This window comes from Balaenoptera physalus (genome assembly GCF_965194825.1).
Source record: "Balaenoptera physalus genome assembly, chromosome: 4".
NCBI classification, from domain to species: Eukaryota; Metazoa; Chordata; class Mammalia; order Artiodactyla; family Balaenopteridae; genus Balaenoptera; species Balaenoptera physalus.
Window position 1 is genome coordinate 117,209,760 of NC_138891.1, and position 21,360 is coordinate 117,231,119.

A 21,360-nucleotide genomic window follows, 5' to 3' on the forward strand; every position below is an offset into this window, starting at 1 on the left:
AGACAATTGCTTTCTTTCTCCCTGTCAATAGCTTTCCATGTAATTTTCAAGTCTTCAGAGTTTTGCAAAGTTGTATGCTGGGTCATTTACAACCGAACCAAGGTCACAAAAGGACAGCTTAGTTGGAGGGGGGAAAAAAGGAAAAAAAAAAAGAGTGCAAAGAAGTTACATAAATGTCCTCTAGCACACTCTCTGTTCTGAGGGCTAATGTACTGTAGCAATTCATCAGTCATTCTAATAGTCTTTTAACTTCTGTCTGAAAGCCTACTAAATGCTAACATCTTAAATGTTTAATATTCTAAAACATATTTTCATTAATCATGCAAATTATCTGGACATCCATATTTTACAATAACTCTCTTCAGAGGTTGAGGCCTTAGGCTTTGTGTATGAGAGACCCATGTTAGTGAATGATATTGTAGATGAAATATACCTTAAAGAATTTTAGCAATGAAGAGTTGCTAGTAAAGTTCCAGTAGCTATGTGCCATCACGTTTATTAAAAAAACAAAAATTATATTAATGTCATATACATCTGATTAGGTAGCAAGCAGCGAAAATATGCACTAGCTTCATTCTATTCTATTACATAGTTTGTGGATGGATGTTAATGTTGGTAGATGGTATAATAGAAATGACACTATGTTTCATAGCAAAATGGACTGTGGGCTCAGTTGTTAGAAAAGGATAGAATATGAGTTCCTTGCAGTTAGGTTGGCCTGAACTGCACCATGAACACCTCCATGTATGTGCTGCCAGTCACCCCAATTCCAAGGATTCTTAGTTGCTTGGGAAAAGGAGAAATATGTGGGTGGGCCCCATGAAACAGATGAATGAGGAACTGAAAGAGTAAAGGGCATGAGTTTTGGTAATGTTAGTGGAAATGCTTCACCCTGAAGCTATTTGATTGTCAGCAGGGATGGAGGTTGGTCCTGAAAGAGATAGAAGTCACCTGTGACTGTGTAAATGCAGTTGCACTGGAATAACAGAGCAGTGCTCATTGGACTCAAGAACGTGACCTAAGTAACTGGAGGTCATGAACAATGGTGGTGGGTCAGTGCACTAGCCCAGCTCCCAACAGGAAACAGATGGCACAATAAAATTAGGATAATTCAAGGAAGGCTTACTTATAAAGGGACTAATTACCAATGTAGGGGAACCATTAAGGGCTGTGTAGGTAGTGAGAGCTAACAGCCACAGATCTGTTATTAAATATATGCCTCAGGAGAGGAGAGAAAGGAGCAGTTACCAGAATTTGAAGGAAAGAGAGTCACTACAAAAAGTCACCTTTGGGGGACTATTGACCGTTGATTCAGGGAGACAGCCAGCGCAAGGTGATCTCATGGAGAGAGCAAATACCCTGACTTCACTCCCCTCTCTCCCTTCAGTCTCCTGATGGGACTTTCCATTCATTGAACCTAACAGGAACCTCAGGACACAGATCAAGAATGTGATCCATACAGGTCAGCGTCCCTGAGTGGATACTAGGGATTCACACGTGGAGAGGGAGGGTGATGTGGGAAGTCAGAAACATCTACTTTTAGTATGAATACCACTTCTTTAGTTATTTGACCAAAATTCATAACCACTCTTTGAATGTTTCTTTTTTTAAAGCATTTCTTTTATGGCTAGTTTCTTTCACAATATCACCTGATACTATATTCACTATCTTGACAAAATTTCTAGTAGCAATGCTGCTTCCTCAGTACAAAAGCATTAACTACCTTAGCCTCTGAGTAATCAGATATTAAAAAAAAAAAACCCACCTAGCTAGATTCTGAACCGGTTTGCAAGGCAGAAATAGAGACACAGATGTAGAGAACAAATGTATGGGCACCATGGGGGAAAAGGAGGGGAGGTATGAATTGGGAGATTGAGATTAACATATATACACTGATGTGTATAAAATAGACAGCTAATGAGAACTTGCTGTATAGCATGAGGAACTCAACTTTGCTGTACAGTAGAAACTAACACAACATTGTAAAATAACTATACCCCAATTAAAATAAAAAGTACCTAGGGGAAAAAAACCACATAGCTAAATGCCATCCAGGCGGTTCATTACTATACAGTTTGGTATAACAGTGCGCTTTTAAATATCTGTAATCCATACTGCTAAAGGAACACCGAAGTCTTCACTTTTTTACATAGTTTGTCTTTTTTTTTTTTTCCCAGAGCTGTGGAAGGGCTTTATTAGGGCTGCTCTGAGCTCCTCACAGCGTTACAGAAACCACTGGTCTTGCTGTTGCCTTTGCTCTTTGGGGACTTGGGAGGGAAGGCAGGAGGACCAGCCTTCCTGGGAGAGAGAAGGCCCTTATTTGGGGCTGAGACCAGGTGGTGGGAAAAGTAGAAAATTCAAGATGAGAGGGGCCTGTTGGGGGCTGGAAGGGGATGGGGCTGCCTCCCAGATTCTGGAGGTCACGGAGTGTGGGCTTTGTGACAGGGAGAGTGGCAGTAGGTGGCGCCTAGAGTAGGAAGAGCGGATGGGTGGTGCTTCCTGGGCACTGAACGTGTGCACCAGCCAGGGTACGAGGACCAGGACCAGGCATGGCCAGAGGGTGTGCTTGAGGAAATTGAAGATGTAGAAAAGGCTGATCTGAGGGGTGTAGCCCAGCCGGTCCAGGGGGCCCAGCAGCCCCGTGGCCAGCACAAGGCTGGCTAGCTTCTGGCCGTGTCCCAGGTATGCCCGCCGCACCTGGGCATAGCAGGGGGAGTGAAGGGCAATGCCTAGACCCCTCAGGGCGGCCCCTGAGTCGCGGCTCAGAGAGGCAAAGGGCCGGCTGTCCAAGTGCACACACTCAGGCCGCTCACACCACTTAGACGCCAGGTTGATGGACCAAGAAAGATCCAGGCCCAGTGTAAAGAGGGTCCAACAGATGAGGCTGGCACCCAGCAAGAGGGCCAGTGAGCTCAACCCATAGAAGCTTAGCTCCCGCTCTGTGGGCAGCTGGGGGGTGGTCATCAGCCAGCCCAGGACAGCACCAGTTATTAGGCCAGCCAACACCTGGTGAGGGAAATGTGCTAAGAGGAAGACCTGGGACAAGCCAACTGCCAGCAGGAAGGTGCAATAAGCCAAGCTAGGTATCACCCTCACCCAGCAGCTGTGGGTCCGAGTGGCCACCTGGGAAGAGATGGCCATCCTTATGGGCCAGAGAGCTGCTCCTGTGATCTTACAGTGTCCGGAAGGGCTGCCTAGACCAGTTTCACAAGAAGAGGGGAACCGGTGAACCTGGGCTGGAGCCTGACTGTAGTACCCAGACTCATGGACCCACCAAAAGGGCTTGCCTCTGAACAGAAACCACATGAAGACAAGGTCAAGCCACTTGGTGATGAGGCTGATCCAGAGCTCGGCAATGCCCACCCAGCGAGAGGCCTAGTAGGCCGCGGGGAAGTAAAACGGAAAAACGCTCTTGGGGTCGCCCAGAAAGTTGACCCAAAGCCACACGTTCTCTAACCAGGGCAGCTGGTTCTGCAGCACCTCGGCCATTGTGATGCCCTGGCCCAGTGTGGACTCTGTGGCAACCAAGGGGCCGGCCCGGCCAGGGTTTGATCAGAGGGTTGGTGATGTGTCCAGGGTCCCTCCTTTGCTGCTGTGAAGATGGATATGTAATATCAAGGGCCAAGATTCCTTCTAGACCGGAGCTTTCTCCTCCAGCACCACTACCTTCCTAGATATTTCAAGATCTCTTGGAGAGAAGGCTAGGGACAACCCCTGCTCCAGGCAACCAGGCATCTCAGGTCAGTGCTGAAGCAGGACCCTAAGTTTGCACACACAGCTGGCAAATCGGTCCACGCCTTCCTTCCCCAGCCCAAGACTCTCCTGCTTGAATTCATCTGCTGTTGATCTGGAGGCTGACAGATAAGCCTCTTGATTTTGATGAGTCGTCCCCAAAGGCTTGAGAATTCTTACACATAGCACAGTCAAAGTCACACTTCCTCCCAGGTCTAAGCTCGCCTTGCCCCTCCCCTTTCCATAGTTTGCCTTCTAATTATATTTGTCTAGTAAAATATTTAACCATTTCTTCCTGAATCATGGATTCTAAGGTACAATAAAAATCCAAAGGGAAATATATTTGGTGTTATATAGAGAGACAGACTTTTTCCCAGAGCATTTTCAGTGATTACTGCAGGAATGAATGAGTAAAGGTTTCAAGAATGAATAGTGGCAGAAAACCAACTTACTATTATACATAAGTCTCTGCAGCCCCCGGGTACAAGTACTTCTGTATCTCCTTTTGTTGAGTTCTCTATTTTTTTTTTTATGAATATGCATATTGGGGAAAAAAGCTCCCATCTGCTCTCTTCTAGCTGATTCTATCACATTTTTGAGCTGTGCATCATTATGGAGCTTCAGAGAAAGATGATCCTTTACATTACATATGGATATAAAGGAGAGAAGGAGTTGATGAATTGCAAACAAGTATAATTTATATGGACAAAGTGTGCCAGAAGTGCTTTTCACCCCATTTTACTCTGCAAATGGAATGATTCCTGCCCATTCACTTGGCCTAGTGCCCAAGAACTCAGAGAGGAAAACCATGCCTTTAGCCTGTGCATCAGGATTTCACCTCTTCCCTGTGAGGAAATGGTGCTTTGCACTCAGGCTCACCTGGGCCCCCAGAGGTCAAAAGAAATCGCTGAACATACTAATGTTACATTTTTTAGGTGATTTGTCTTGGCTTCTTAATTTATAATATCACACAGACACATTGATACTCTGTGTATGTGAGAAGTTTGTGTAATGGAGTAGGAAAGGGGGAGTAATGAAAAGCTCATATTTTCCTGGTAGCCTCTCTCTGCTCTTTGATTTCCCATGATAGATCATTTGCCCAAATGCCCATAAACTTTGCAAATATTTGTCTTACATTTAGGGTATCTTCCTAAGGGCTTCTTTGTTGGCTATAGCACACTCGGCTGTGACTCTGTACTGTAAAGACCAGGGCCTAAGGTGCAATAATAACCCCAAACCTTTTATTTATTTAATATAGGCATTCATTTATATATTTAATCATTTATTCTTCAAAAATGATTATCCCTATCATGTGCCAAGAGTGAGGAATCAGAGCTAAATACAATATAGCCTCTTCCTAAACTGCCAGGAGTAAACAAAGAAATATTCTGTCATGACAAAATGGTCATGAATCTGTAAAGGTCTGTTAAATCAGCTGACTCTCTCTCATTGCTGCTGGACAGCACATTTGTCTTAGCCCTCGGGCATTTGTGTCTGAAGAATTTCATACCGCTACAAAACCATGCCAGTATTATGGTAACATGTGCACTGCTTTGATTTTATGTTCAGATATCAGTTTTTATGCACATACTGCATGCATTGTGCTGGTGCTTTGAACACATTATCTCATTTAATCGACAAGATAACATGGAATATCAGTACTATAATTATATATATTTTGTAGAGGATAAAAGCTAAGCTCAGAGAATAAGTGACCTACCCAAAGTCGCACAGTCCTCAAATCAGGATCTCCAGTCAATGTGTTTAGGTCAACACTGGGTGTGATGAGATGAATTCAGTAGTAAGACAGGAGGTAGCATAAAGTGAGGGTTACTTCTGTCTTATTTCCATAGCCAAAAAACCTGGTCAAATTTAGAAACTGCTGTTCTTTTGCCTGTATTTAGTCCCTATTCATTTTGCTTTCAACCTTTACATAATTTTAGCATGACTACCCACTTTTATGAAAGAGTACTTGAAGTCTGCATGCTGATGAGTTATACAATTTTCTTTATCGGTGGTGGGGAGATGGAAGTGGGTATGTGTGTGGGGTGATGGAGTATCTAAAATTTCATCATATTATTTTTCTCAGAACTTATGCCTGTAACGGAAGTTTCTCAACATGAAATGTCATCAATTTGGCCTCACTCAGGAAGTTGCAAGGCACTTGACTGTAACCTCAGAGAATTGGACAGTGTCTAAAAGCTGAAAATTTTTAGCTCGCTGTCATTTTAGAAGTTTCAAAAGTTATTTTATTTCTTAATGAATTCTTTTTACAATTTAATTGATTTTAAAAAGCTTCTGATAAAATACTTCAGGGTGAAGATACATTCCTGTTTATATCAGCAACAGAATGGTGGGGGGGAGGAAACCAGAATTTAAATCATCTAATTTTTGCTCTTATCAAAAAAGTATTATAAAGATTTTATCCATTTACCTGAAATAAAATTTCTCTAACCATGCATACTGTCACAACAAACTTGAATCTGTAAATATAGGCTATCCCTGGGATCAGAATAATCATTGCATTCCAGAACAGTTTTACAACCTTTCTAAACTGAGAGACTCAGCTGGTTCCAATGGAGAGGCTGTGGCGAGATTGTGATGCAGATTATCCGATCCAAAGCGTTTTTATGGCATAGTCTTGGGCAGCATATATATTCCATGTCTAAATATTGTTGAGTGATTAAATAAATGAGTGAGACTGGTTCTCTCACCAGGTTTCAGCCTAAGCCAGTGTAATCATCTGGTAAACATTAAAATGTCAATCCTTGAACCACCTTCACATCTACCCTTAAAAGACTCGGACTCGTGTCTCTCTCCCAGCCAATAGTGGAAGGTCTAAGTCTCTCAACTACCTCACAACCTTGGATGACCTATTTATTGCCTTTCCACTCCTCTTTATCCAGCTTTCCATGGTCAAGAGAAAAACCTAAGGAAGGTGAGGCTAGAGCTGCAGGGATTGAGTAGGTAAAGTAAAGGCAGCAGTGCTCCCAATATGTACTTCTGCTACAGTGTCCTTTTTTGGTGCTGTGCTCCATGATGGGGCCATCCTACCAGCAAGTGCAACCTCAAGGTGTCTTCACTTTCCTCCTTTCTTCTCTCTTTGCATGAATCCAATTTCTCTTCCTCTGCTTCAGTCTCCTCAAGGCCTCTGCAGCACTTCTGCTGAAAAGTATTTCCCTAAATTCTTGATTGGTACCTTCATTTGGAAGGGATTGAAGTTGTGGCTGAGGATGTTTCACAGGTGAGATCCACCATTTTACAATCAGGAAGTTCCTTACATGCTTCCCAACCTACAATTTCCTGGCATCTTCATAAAGAAGCTATACTCTCTTGACCTCCCTGAGGCAGCAGGTTGACTAAAGTTTAAAAATTACGGTCAGTGGTTGTGCCGTGTCCAAGGAGGCCCTAGAATAATCTCTTTGAAGTAGTAGTCCTACCAGGAGTGGGGCCATGACGGAGCCAGCATGTTGGAAATTTGAAATTGGAACATGATTTCCTGCTGTGGAGAGGGAAGAACAGAAAGAGACATGTGCTTTACTCCTGACCTGGGCACTACATCTGGGATTAACTCTCATGGATCTGGAAAAATATGCTAGAGATTAACAGTGTAATGTTGTCCCCCAGAATTTGAAATAACACTTTGTGTTTCCTGATTTTTCCTAAGGCGTTATGTTTTATTTATTTAAAAAAACTTTTAGGTCACTTTGGAAGGCATTTACCTATAGATTCAGTAGATTGATTTAAACATAAATATGGAATGTGTTGTATGGGAATAATCATTATATTTAATGCCCTCCAGCAAACAATTCCTAAATGCCCACTCTGTACGTGGTATTACACCAGAGATGAAAAAGACTAAACAAATTAATCTCTGTCACAAGGAGATTGCAGTCTCATGGAAGGGCAAGTGTCATAATAAATAAAGTATAACATGATAAGTGTTGTAACCAACAGTGGTACAAGTTGCTATGGAAACACAAAGAGGAGAACACCAAAAGGAATCATGGAAGGCTTCACAGAGTTAAGTGACTTTGGTGGTGAGTCTCAAGACAGAAAACAGAGGGTGGCTTCTGGATATAGAAAATAGCAGGAGCCACTCCAGGAAAATAAATAACATAAGAAAAGTTGCCAAGGGAATAGTGAATTCAGGGCATTGCAAGTAGATTATTTTGGCTGGAGAATGTAGAGTGAGAGTGGGAGAGGAAAGATATGACTCATAGGGTAGGTTAAAAATTGTTGGGAAGGATTTTCTATATCCCTGAAGGTTTAAATATTATACTAAAGACAATGAAAAGCCATCAAAAAATTTTAAGCTGGGAAGTATGTGATTTAATTTTGTATTAGAAGCTCATTCTGGAGATCATGTGGAGGATAGATTAGAAGGTAGGGCATTGATAGAATAGAAGTCAGTTGGAAAATTATTGCATCATTTCACACATGAGATTATGAGGTTCCAAAGCAAGACAGCAACTATGGGAATAGATAGAAAGCCATGAATATGAAAGCATTTCTAGAGGTAGGAACCATAGGGCTTGATTACTTATTGAATCTGTATGAAAAGGATACATGTAAGATGAAGCAAGAAATTATTTTCTGCTTTGGGTAACTGGCCGGAGGTTGGTACTGTTAAAGAGAGAGGTAGATTGGGAATAAAACAGGAGAGACAAATTTGCAGAGAAAATCAATTTAGGTAAGTTGAGCTGAAGCTTCCTAGAGTGCAGTGGACTGAATTGTGCCTCCCCCCATCCCCTTAAGTTCAGATGTTGAAGCTCTAAACCCCAGTGTATGGTATTTGGAGATGGGGTCTTTGGGAGATAATTAGGTTTAGATTAGGTCATGAGGGTGGAGACCACATGATGGGATTAATGCCCTTATAAAAAGAAATACTAGAGAGCTTGCTGTCTCTCTCTGCCATGTTGGAGGCTATCTGCAAGCCAGGAAGAGAGGTCTCACCAGAACCCAACCATGCTGGCAACTTGATCTTGGACTTGTATCTTCTGAAACTGTGAGAAGTAAATTTCTATTGTTTAAGCCACTCAGTCTATGGTGTTTTGTTATGGCAGCCTGAGTTAATACATACAAGTATTCAGGAAGTTGGATAACACAGATCTGGGGTTCAGGAGAGAGGCTGAGGTGAGGTAATTGATTTGGAAATTGTATATATATATATATATATATATATATATATATATATATATATATATATATATATATATAAAAAGTGAGAACTGACTATAAAACCTTGTCTGGTAGGAGATATTTTGTCTAAAGTTCTAAGATGAATATACTTTAAGTAACACTAGTCTGGAAAATACCAAATGCATATAGTTCTTTTTATTATTAAAATTAGGGTATTTCAAAATTAAAAATATTTACACTTAAAGATGAAAAATCTGTACAATTATTAAAATTAGTTTTACTAAATCAGAATTGACAATATATCATTATCTATACTTTCATACAGATAACAGTGAAGAAGTCAACAAAAAATAATTACTAAAACTCCAATGTGGATCAGGATAAAATGTCTCCAATATTAACTCACACTTTGCTTGGACAATTAGTTAAACAGACACATGCTCTGTTACTATTCATTCAACGATATACACAAATTCAAAACTGGCAGGTATAAAAAAAGGAAGGTTTTTTTTTTTTTTTGCAGAATCATTTTGCTCTTATAAAATAAAGCCAAATAAGGCTTATGTCGCACATACCAAAAACTTACGCTATCCTTTTTCTGATACGGGTAAGTGAAATATTAACACGTAGCATTTAAAATGATAAATATATATATTATTTACAATAATTGGGAATATTAGAGATATGAGCTTTTATGTACAATCATTCCTATTAAAACATTTTAACTTCAGGTTGTATCTGCAAATACTTCCCTTCCTCTCCTTTTTGATCTTTTATTGATAGTTCAAGAAGAGTTAAAATAGAACACATTTGTAGATGTAAAGTTGATAATATGTATTCAGTCGCTTGGCTCTGTGATAGTAATCTTCTGTACCATGTCGGACAGATTTTCAGACTCCAGATCTTCTTTACCATTATCTGAATTTTCTGATGAGATATAACAACCAGAGTCCCTTGGGCAGTCATCTAACTGTGACTTATTTAAGGAGATGTCTGGGCTTAAGGATAGGGACACGGATTCATTTTCTTGCTCCTGAATAGCTGTAAATGGAAAAGAGGGCAGCAGTTAGGCAAAGCCAAGAAAAGTTTTGTTCATATACTCATTCATCTTTGAGCTATTTTAACTGTTCCAAACTTGACTTCATTACAATTGAAAATTCTGTAAGTAAACAATATGTTTGTTTATTATAAAAGAGTTGTTTGAACTCAAGTATTCAAACCACTGTTTTCTTAGAAGACAAAGTTTTCCCTTTGTTGCTCACTTGCAGTTTCATGGAGTTCATGTGAATAGCTTACATAAGTGAAGATCAATATGGACTCTCATTTTACATTAATAACAAGTTGCCAGAGAAAGCAGATTGCATCCACAGTGTGACTGATGCCTTGTCCAAATACTCCTTAAAGTAACATTAGAAGAAGTCATTTGTAGTTTAAATGTACAATTCAAGTCAATAGTGATCTTCGCGAACAATTCTAGAATCATGATAATGTGGATTAATGAATAAAAAATCACTATGAGCAACAATATACAATAGGATTTCAATAACCTGGAATTTAACTAATAAAACTTAAAAGTATCCAGAATTTTCCTATGTTTGCATTCATCAGAAAAGTAGACATAGAAACCAAGCTGCTTTTATTTTTTTAACTTTTTTGGCTGTGCCACGTGGCTTGCGGGATATTAGTTCCCCCACCAAGGATTGAACCCGGGCCATGGCAGTGAAAGTACCGCACCGAGTCCTAAGCACTGAACCTCCAGGGAATTCCCCAGGTTGCTTTTAGATAGAAACACTATGTCCATTGAATCTGCCTTTTATAGTTTGTCTGCTACATCATTGTTTATAGTTCTGAATAACAATTATTTATATTCAGAGTGGTAATTCTGTGTCATCAAGGCAGTATTCTGGATTCAACAGGCATTATCTTTTTAGGAAAAAAAATAACATTAGCGATGTAACGAAAGATATTTTTAAAGAACCTAAGCAGCCCTTTAGTTTTACTCTCCTCAAGAATATTAAGCATCAGTGTTCTCATTTTCAATGTGAAGTTTCTTTCTTTGCATTGCCTGACACCAGTAAACACATGTTTCTCTGTATCATGAGATGGGTTTCAAGGAAAGGAGATGGATCTTAGGCTACCACCTCTCAGCTGTATCAGCATGTCTTGCTATTTCCCCTTCTAACCTTGGGGCTTCTCCACTTTGGACATTTGAATAGCCCTACATTGGAAGAACATACATTCCAGGGTGGATTAAGACCTCTGCCTTCAGAGGCTATGCACTTCATCCCCTTCCAGTGAGAATAAAGTAAATCCAAACTTCAAAATCCTTGGAAGAAGGAAGTTGTGTAATTGTATAATTTTCCTCAATAGACTCTTAAGTAATTTATCTTTTGGAAATCTACCCTTTATCTTGTCTACACATCTCCTGCTTTTAAATGCATTTTCTAGGCTTCAGACATCTTGCCAACATTAGTTTATGGTCCACTGTGTATCCAATTGTTATCAACCTCTATTACAAGAGAGAATTAAGCCCTGGTGCCTCAGCATCCTTGTAGGTAATGAATTAAGTTCTCGTCAATGTATCTACAATGGTACTAGTTATGTACCTTTCATGGAGGAATTGAGAAAAGAGTCACTTAAATTATTTTCTGTATTCTGTGGTTTATATGGGAAACACAAGTTGAGAAAGGTTGGAAAAAATGATAAAAATTTCTTAGTCCACTCATTTTCAAAATGAATCATAACAGTTCTTTTAACCTTTTCCGCAAAGTTTTCATTTGCAGCGATGAAACCACATTTATGCCATTCTTCTTAATCTTCTCCACATTTGTCACAACTTTATTTAACTGTGGACTCAAGTAGCACAAATTTAAGTCTAGTGATGTTATAACTAGTTCTAGGTATAAGGACCTTTAACTTAATATACACCTATTGTGCTTGTTATTTTAAAATGTTAGCTATCATGAAGCATTTTCTCTTTACTAGTTATAATGACCTTCAGGTTTGGGGGAATCTACTTAATATTGACTAGTCTTTATGAGTATCAGTCATTCATTTTTGTTTCCAAGCCCTTCTTTTATGAAAAGGCAGCACTGAAATGGGACCTCATTCTTTAAGGAAAAGCTTTCTCCTCTTCCTTTGCTTTTCGGCCTTACGGCCACTGAAATGAAAGAGCCAGCTCTGTGTTCCATTAGCCAAGTGTTTCCGGAAAAGGCCAGAGGAATCAGTCTTTTTGCAATGCTTCCTGCCACATCAGCAGTGATCTCCATATTTGGAATGTGGTCCTCTTAGTCAGAAGGGCTGTGCGGATAAGGCTGTATTTCCCCAGTTTATCTTTGGGCCCATTACTTCAACACAAAATTGAAAGAACTGAGTTCCTACCCACAGACTGACATCCTAAACATTTGGACTTGGCATAATGAAAACTGCTCCCAACACCGTGTTCTGTTTAGGTTGATTACTGATGGTGGGGCTCTCTTCAAGATATAAAACTTAGGTTTAAAGAACTCTGATTTCCAAAATTAGCTCTTTTCCTTTCAAAAAATAGATACTTAGTTTGTGATTTCATCCTCAGAAGCCACTGTACATTCACCTCAAAGAGTAACAAAGTAAACAAACAATAAATCTAACTTTAAACAGAAAATGTGTTATTTTTAAAAATATTAGTAATAAAATGTATTTGTTTTTATTTCCACCTGAGAAATGCTGTATCACATTCTCCAAATTCTAGGAATGGTTTGTTTTCAATACAGGTTATTTATTGTAGAAACCTTTCATCTGCAATTTTTACGGAAAAAGGAAATAGTTTCTCAGTATGGAAGTTATGCAGCACAGTAATTTACAGAACAGCAGTAATTTGCTAAATGATTTCCTAATGAAATGAAAACATGACTATGCCTCCTCAAAAGCTTCCCACCAGGCTTGCAGTAATTTTAGGCAGGTGATCAGCTGGAGCCCCTCAACTGTAACTATAAAAAGAAAAGGCAGGTCAGTAAATTATATTATGGAAATGAAGGCTATCTAGCATTCAGTTTTTGTATTTGGAGGGTCAAGATTTTCCTCTTCTTGTTTTTTTTTCATCTTGACGCTAATGACTTAGGGATTGGCACAAACCTAGGTCTTCTGCTATGGGTGGTTTTTCCAGCAGAGGAGATGAATTCACACTAATACCTCCACATGTTCTTTCTAAGTCATTTAGTCCCTTCATGTGGCCATGAAGCCAAGTAAAGCTAACCGACCTACCTAGAAATTGAAACTATAACCTTCATCAATTTTGTTCCATGGTCCAATCATCTGAGCTAACCAGGCAAGTAACACATTGGAATAAGAAACAGTTTGCCTACAAAATTACAGACTTGCTGTAGGATATCTGAGTGCATCTTTTTATACCAAAATATTTCTGATAATATGTTAAGTTAAAAAATTATTATATATAATTTTTCTATTATTAAAATTATGTAAAAACATAGAGATATCATATAATTCACAAATGAGTGTTAAAATTTTAGATAGAGTTCCTCTATATTTCTGGATCATATACGTTTTATATTTTATTTTAATAAAGTACAAAAAAAAATAAAACGGTACCATTTTTTAATAAAGCCCCTGAATGGTTTGCAAATATCCCCAAAGCTGTACATTTTAAAAATCTGGGTATATTGGAGAATTAGTAAATAATTTGAAAAAGGGTATATCTTATTGCTACCAGCTAACAGCAGGCATGATAGGAGTACAGAAAGCAGCCCCAAACAGTTCTGTACTTTATGTAATAAAAATAAAATAATTATGTTAAGAAAAAATTATTTAGGAGATATTTTGTCATAAAGAACTAATTTGAATACTAAAATACTTTATTTCTTACCAAAATTTTTATGGAATTGTATAAGGCCCATGGTTCAACATAAGATAGTCATCAATGGAGATAAAAAGTGGCATGTGATTAGGACATAAGAGAGCTAATATAATTATTCATAAAATAATTAGGCAATCTCAATTATAAAAAATAGGCAATCTCGATTATACTAAACATGAAAGAAGCTTTAAGGAAATCAAACTAGATTCCTATTGCTGGGAAAAAGTTCTCATGCCCTAAGGAGAAAAATCTGCCCTATATTCATGTATTAGAAAGTTAAAGATTTAATAAAAAATGTAAACTACTAGCTTTTGCTTCACTTTCCCAGTTTTCTTTACCCAAATATTCCAGATTTTGACTTTACTATCTTGTTTTCCTTAGGTATGAAGCCTCTGTTCTTTAGGCCAAGTACAATATTATAAAGTAATGCAATCCGGAGGGCACTGGAAAATAGCTGGCCAGTGAAAGTGCTCCATAAACAATGTGTTTAATAAAAAGAATGTAATATTTAGATTAATTAAAGGAAATATGAACTAAAGAAGATCAAGTAAGAAATTTGTTGAAATTCAAATGAAGATACCTCTTGGGTCTTTGTATTATCCTCCTCTTTTTCTCTAGCCTGGTACCATCTCCAAAGAGGAAAAACCGGGCTTAAAGCACATCTTAGGATGGCTCAAAATCTCATCCTCATTGGTAGCTCCCCATGAGTCACTCAAACCAAAACTCAAGCACTCTCCAGATAACTATGGCTATATTTGTTTGTCCAGAGGTAGCATTGTCCATGGAGAAACATTCAGTAGGCAACATGGTGTAACTCTTAACTATTTCTTATTCTATCTGTCCTTAAATTACCTGAATATTTTAATTTTCTATTTAGTGACTATTTGGTATTTATTTCACTTGAATACCTACCCACCTTTTGGAAAAACAACAAGAACAAACTGAAAACAGGAATGTCTTCACGGGAAACCAACCAGTTGCTGTTTGCCCGAGGCCATGAGAGAATATAGAGTTGAAATGACTCTCCCTCTGTTTGCAGACCTCTCTTTGCATCATAACATTATAGTCTCCTCTCTAATGAGATGTACATCTTTTCACTTACACTCACAACAACTTCCACTCCACTCTGCTGGCTCCTTCAGTAGGGTAGAGGCACACTCACTCAAGATCCAATCACTCAGCACCGACAGGGACAGCACCATTAGGCTGCCACTTCACTCAAGCACACAGCTCCATCAGAGGCTTTGGTCCCAGGAAATGTTTACCCGTGGTTGAGTTGTTGTCACATTGGACTATTTTGATAATGACCAAATAATATTAAAGACTATTATTCTATTGCTAAATTAGGGGCCTTGGAAAATCAATATCGTATTTCTTACAGATTAAATTAATCCTGTTTACTTGACATGGTGAAAAAATAACCTAACTTCATTATTTTAAAATGTATTGTTATTTGGCAAAAATAACATTACCTTGCATATTACTGATCTACAATTTGCTTTTACCACTTAGTATGTTTCGGACATCTTCATGTCAGTATGCGTTTCATTCTCCTAATATTTTCCTACCATTTTATTGTTCACATACATCTTAATTTATTTATAACAAATTAATTACTGATGGAAGTTCACATTGGTTTTAGTTTTTAATGAAACTCCTCATAGTTTAGCTAGTGTTTTTATGCATTTGTAGAAATTAATCAAATTCCTAAAACTGGAGTTTCTGCATAAAAAAGAATGCACATTTTAAACTTTGGCAGTTTTTACATTATCTCCTTCTAGAAACGTACTCATTTACACACTTGCACACTCACGTGCACACATGGTTAGCGTACACATAAAACGAATCTTGACAACACATATCAGCACCCACCTGCCCGTTACAAAAACTTTTGTGTGTAAAGTGGGATTGCAGGGGACTTTAAGTTTTATAAACAGAAAAATGTTTTGCTCACTATTTGCAGATCTCTTCATTCCCTCATTCAACATGTATACATTCTACAAGGCATCTGTTATCCATCCACTCAATGCAAAGTGTGGTGCTAGGGGCTTTGGGAAGGTACATGGTAATAGAGAATTTGGTCTTGTTTGGCCAGGGTAAACACTACAAAGCCATGCCTAGTACACAATCACAGTGCAATATAAAAACAAGTACAGGAATGCCCTACATGTACAGACATTATAAGTGACTGAGGTGAAAATTCTATGAACTCTTTCCTCTGGAGATTGTTCTCTGGTTGAAGTACAAAATGTTTCTATTTCATTTTATTGTTCTTTGTATTATACAGAATATGGCATCTAACATAATTTCAATCTTAGGGGGTAAAACCAAAACAATCTGAAGAAAGTAAATTTCATAAAGCAAAATTTCTATGACTAGAAATAGATATTAAATGCATATTTATAAATACATAAATGTAAATTGCCTGGGTGCCTTCTCTGTCTCTGTGGATAGTTAGCATATATTTTCTTAAAGGCCGCACATTTCTTGAATCTAGATCCTAATCATATGGCAAGTGGGTTGGAAACACCAGGCACGCATGTCAGGGGCTAATGCACCAGGCTACCCTGGCACACTGTCAGGCCGACTGCTGGACTGCTGCTTGGCATAGCTACAAGCCTCCCCTGCTGGCAGCTCATGTTCCAGGCTCCTGGCTGGGCCTTGCCATTTGCCCTGTATCGTTTGGGGCAGGGAGGCAGGCAGGAAGACACAACTGGGGATAGCTGAGCAACGAGGGGCTGCTGTGACCACAGCTGGTGCCGACAGCCTGGCACACAGCCCACCCTCCCCCTTCCTCCTCACTGAACACTGCAAACAAAGGTTGCAGGTAGTAAGCTCCAATATGTTATAGACACATTCTAGTATAGTTTGTTTATTCTGTTACTAAGTTGTTTTTGGTTTTCAATTTAAATTTTAATTATCCCTCTGTTATGGGGAAAACAAGATATTTCCATCACCTGTTTTCCCCAAGGACAATAGTACACATTCTCATAGACACACTTTTAAGACACATCAAAGTGCTTCTAAATGTAGGAAAAGAGAAACAAGTTCAGAATAAAAAGAGCTGTTTAACTATAAACAGCAGTTACCTATCTTATTATTTTAAAGAGCCATTTCTCAGCAAGGCAAAGGGGTTTTGAAGGTTGTGTTTATGGAAAAACACACACACATATATTCTCTATTCTCTTTTTTCCTTGCTGGGAATATTTATTGAAAGTGAACAAACAATTTTAAAATTCAGAAGATAAACAGAGAAAATCTAATGTGCACAAAATAAACAGATTCTGCTCTTTTGCTCCTTCAAGAGCCGAGTACTTCACCCTAATTTTTCTTCTCCTTCTAACCTCATCTAGATTCCCAGCTGAAGGAGCCAGTAGCCTAATTCTGCTCAGTTCTAATGCAACAGGAGAACAAATTCAGAATATCTCTCTCTGTACTGGTCTTGCCTGGGATTGCAGAACCCAAAGTCGTTATTCTACTCCAGAGGTAATACTGTGATCAGCCCTAACACCACTCGCCAGCCTACTGTCAGCTTCTTGGAGAAGCATCTTTACCTCCTGTCAAGTAGTGACCTAAAAAAGTTTAATCCGGTGAACATTTTCAAGGTCAGAGTGGGTACAATGCTATCTATTTTGGCCTAAGAGAAAGGGAAATTGCTTGCTCTAAGTCTTAGATTTCTGTTTGTCCCTGTTCCATCCCCCATCCTCTTGGTCCCTCTAGATGTATTAAAGGCTCACATGGAGCTTGTGGTCTTTTCTACCTAATCTCAAAGCTTTAACTCCTGCCCTCAAAACAGGGGCCCACTCTGTTCAATTTTTATATTGAATGATAAGCAAAGCAAAACTTTCCAGTTTCCAACCTAAGAAGCAATGAAACTCTAAACTAGGAATTTATTGACATTCCCCAAACTGACATTATTCAGTGATCAAAATAAAATGCATACATAAAATCCTGGCCAATTTGCATACCCCATTCTTACACACACAAAAAAAGCTAACTATTTTTAACCTATGACTATGACATGCATTTGTTTTTAATAACGTCTCAGTTTTATACAACCACACATTCAAGGTCTTTATCATTCAAGGTACATGAAGGTTGTGCATTTAATCTTTAGCATGGTTGTAGAAGATATGATTCACAGAGTAGAGAATAGATAAAAATAAGCATGCAGCCGCATGGTGCCGAATCATCAGAACTCACCATCTTATCAACAAATAGAAGTCATTCTTCTTTATTTCTTGAGCAAAGCAGTTTCATATAAGATAAATAGCTTTCAGTCAGAATAGCCTAACATGCAATATGCATCTTTTTGACATGTATATTCTAATACTACTTTAGACCGGTAAGATTAAAGGAAGAAAAATCTCAGGGTTGTGTGTTGACAACAAACACAGGTCGAATCTACATTTTGTCCATTTTTCATCTCCCAGAATTTGGCTCAGTGTGTGTATGTTTGTACATTACTGGATATTATTAAATGATCAACCTCTAGTGACCTTCAAGTACTGTTTTCTGAAGTTTTATAAAGAGAAATAATTCAGGGAATTTTTACTTTTTTAGGTCAAACATGGAAAGCCACATCATGCTTTGGAGATACTGTCTTTTGTTTTCAGAGACCAGGGCGTAGCAGAATGTGTTTCTAATAGATTTAGGAGACTGGGTTCTAGGTATGTGACCTTGAGAAGGCTACTTAACTACTCTAGTTTTAGTTTCCCCGTCTTGTATAGGAAGAATTTGGGTCAGACGGTTTTTAAAATTATACCTAGCTCTAATATGATATCATCCATAAATTATTATTCTTTTGTTAACATAGAAAGTAGATGGGCGATGAGGGAGGCCTTCAGTGGCCCATGCCTTTGGCACTGGACTGAGCTTCCCTCTGTGGGTCTCTGCTCAGCACACTTGTATGGCTGAAAGCCCTGTTTCCCATGGCTCTCTGGCCCCTTCCATTCACAAATCTTGTTTCAATGAGGCCATAGTAGCCTTTCACCTTTCAGGGCGTCATGCTGTCGCAAAGTTTCCGTTCTCACTTAAATATTAACTTCCGCTTTCTGAGAAGGAAAACTGAACTGAAGCTCTTGGGAAAACTGACCAAGTAGAAAACTTGAATTTTCAAATAGTCACTGTTCTATTCATATTTACCAGTTTGTATGTGTGGAAGAAAGAACTTGGATCTTTAGAGTAGACTGCCTTCGATTAAAACTCCAACTCTGCTACTAATCTAGCTGTTTGGCCTCTTTGAAATTCATCTCTGAAATATGTTCTCATCTATAAAATGGGCAAAATACCTACATGGATGTTATTGTAGACGAAAAGCAATTATTTACAAGTGCTCAAAAAATACTCTTCTTCCTCCCTCTACTTCAGCATCAGCTTATTTTGGAGAGTATTGACAATGACACTGAAAATTATCAACTACAAGAAATCTACAGAATCCATTTCTCAGCGTAGTATTGCTTAGTGAGGACCCATGTTCTGAAATGACGAGATGTGAAAGAAACTGCCTCATTTCCTTTGAAGATGTGGTTACACCAGTTTACACTGATCAGTTTTGTTTTGGCTTGTACTTTTGAGGAAATAGGCTACTTTCTTAAGTTTGACCTCTGTCTGCCTCTGTGACCCGATTCCCCTCTCCTCTGCATCTCCTAGTCTCCACAACTTCAAAGAACGCATACAAACTCCTAGGCCAAAGGACGAAATCAATTCTGTGGGTGTCAAATTAGTGATGCATGTGAAAACTCTTTGAAAAGGATGAGGATCTATGCAAACTCGAGACAGTAAGTAAGGATTAAGTGAGGTACAGTTTCTAAAAAAGTAAATTAATTCTCACTAGATAAAAGGCCAGTGTATAATACCCATGTGCAGTTCAACTATGCCATTTTGTGAGGCATATGAGGGAGGATATAGGAAAGCTCACGAAGGGACAGTCAGGAGATCTGGGTCCTAAATAGAACTTTCCTCTTTACTCTCAATCTGGGCTGTGTAAGAAAGTATAACGTAGCATCACAAACACTGGTCCTAGCTTTCTAATTCACTGTAAGTGCGTGAGCTTGGACAAGTTGCTTATCTTCTCAATTTCTCATTATAAAAATAGGGATGATACTAGCTCACAGAGTTGTGGAGAGCATTAAAGAAGAAAAGAAATGTAAAGATCTTGGCTCAAAGTTTTAGTCAGAGAACATGTTCAAAGAATAATTAATGATTATTATTAATATTACTTGTGAAAGAGAAGGTTGGATTAGATGATCTAAGTTCTTTCTCTCCTTTAAAATTAGACACCTTTCCCCCTATTTTCTAACAAAATACTCCTTGCAGAGTTTGGCACTCCCTGAGCTCAGAGTTTTGGGAGCCTGGCCAGATTTAATAAGAAGAATGCTCAGATTGGGCAGTTGTAAAAACAAAAGCTATCCCATCTTTACAAATCCAGTTAGCGTAGCCAATATTCAAGGGAATCTACATGTGTTACTCCATCTTTAGTTTATACTTACAAATACAGAGAACCATCTCAGATAATAAAAGTAAGTGCTGAATATTTTTGCAAGCTATTATAGCATTTTGAAAGAATACTGTAAACACTTACAAGATGTGACTCTATGGTAATGAAACAAATTTTCTTGTGTGGCGCGAAGGCTCATTAGCTCAGAGCCATGCTCTGTGCTGTTCTACAGAAGTTGCATATGACATTTCTCACTAATGGCTCATGCTGTCACTAAATATTTGTTTCTAACTCCCTCAGTTTTTGGGAATGTGGACATCCACTTGTGTGTAAATTAATAGCTCTGCAGAATTTAAATGAGGTATCCAGAAAAGCCCTTTTGTTTTCTGAATCCAGTAAGGAAAAAAAAGGCCCTCTTTCTAATGATATATTTGACCAGAGTTGTTGTTTCCAAATGTATAAGAAAATACTTATTTTATTGGAAAGAATGCTTTATATGATTCTCAGTAAATAAAACTGGGGCTTTGTTTTTAATGATCTTACTGTTTACATTAAACTGTGATTCTCAGCTAGGGAGAAGAGTAGGTGTGCATACTTACTTTCTTCATCAAGAAGATTTTCAGCAGCTGATAGTAGCCTCATCCTATCTTCTGGGTTTTTAATGTTTAATTCAATGAGATGACTCTCTTTTATATCCTTTAAATCTTCTAGGGTCTCGTAACCATTGAGCAAAAGTGTTGAGGTATATTCCTGTGGGGAAGAAAAAATATGTATAATATAAGCTAGCCAGATTCAAATATTTTATTTTTAGTTCTCTTTAGATTTAAAAAGAAAGTGTAGGAATGCATGGAAACCAAAGGTGCCAACAGAACTTTGCTTAACTTTATTTTATTTGTACTAGTTTTCCACATATGAACTTGGGGGCATTTAAACAGTATGTTTGTTGTACAGTTCTCACCTTCCGGAAGGACAAATGTAAAGAAGAAATGACTACCTTAAGCTATACAATGCTAAATCGTGGATCAATTAAATAGCTGGATCATTTATCCCATTTGGCAATTTTTCACTTCTCAAATAGTGAAATTGACAAAGCTAGTATGTTATTAAGTCTATCAATAAAATGCCTCTAATACAGTATATTATAATAATATTTCTGGATCTATATCTTTTCTTGTTTGCTTGGTTGCAAAATCAT

The 21,360-nt window shown here is 38.3% G+C and overlaps 1 protein-coding gene and 1 pseudogene across 2 annotated transcripts in view; both read right to left on the reverse strand.

Moving 5' to 3' along the window:
• Positions 1-2,067: 2,067 nt before the first annotated feature.
• LOC309660036 (glucose-6-phosphatase 3 pseudogene) lies at positions 2,068-8,619 on the reverse strand (annotated as a pseudogene). Its single transcript has one exon. The product of its transcript is annotated as a glucose-6-phosphatase 3 pseudogene (transcript).
• A 339-nt stretch (positions 8,620-8,958) lies between these two features.
• Positions 8,959-21,360, reverse strand: part of SAMSN1 (SAM domain, SH3 domain and nuclear localization signals 1) — a 211,537-nt gene continuing 199,135 nt past the window's right edge. The window contains 2 exon segments of the mRNA XM_082460429.1: positions 8,959-9,915; positions 20,765-20,915. Of these exon segments, the coding sequence (XP_082316555.1) occupies positions 9,713-9,915; positions 20,765-20,915 (354 nt within the window). The 3' untranslated portion in view covers positions 8,959-9,712.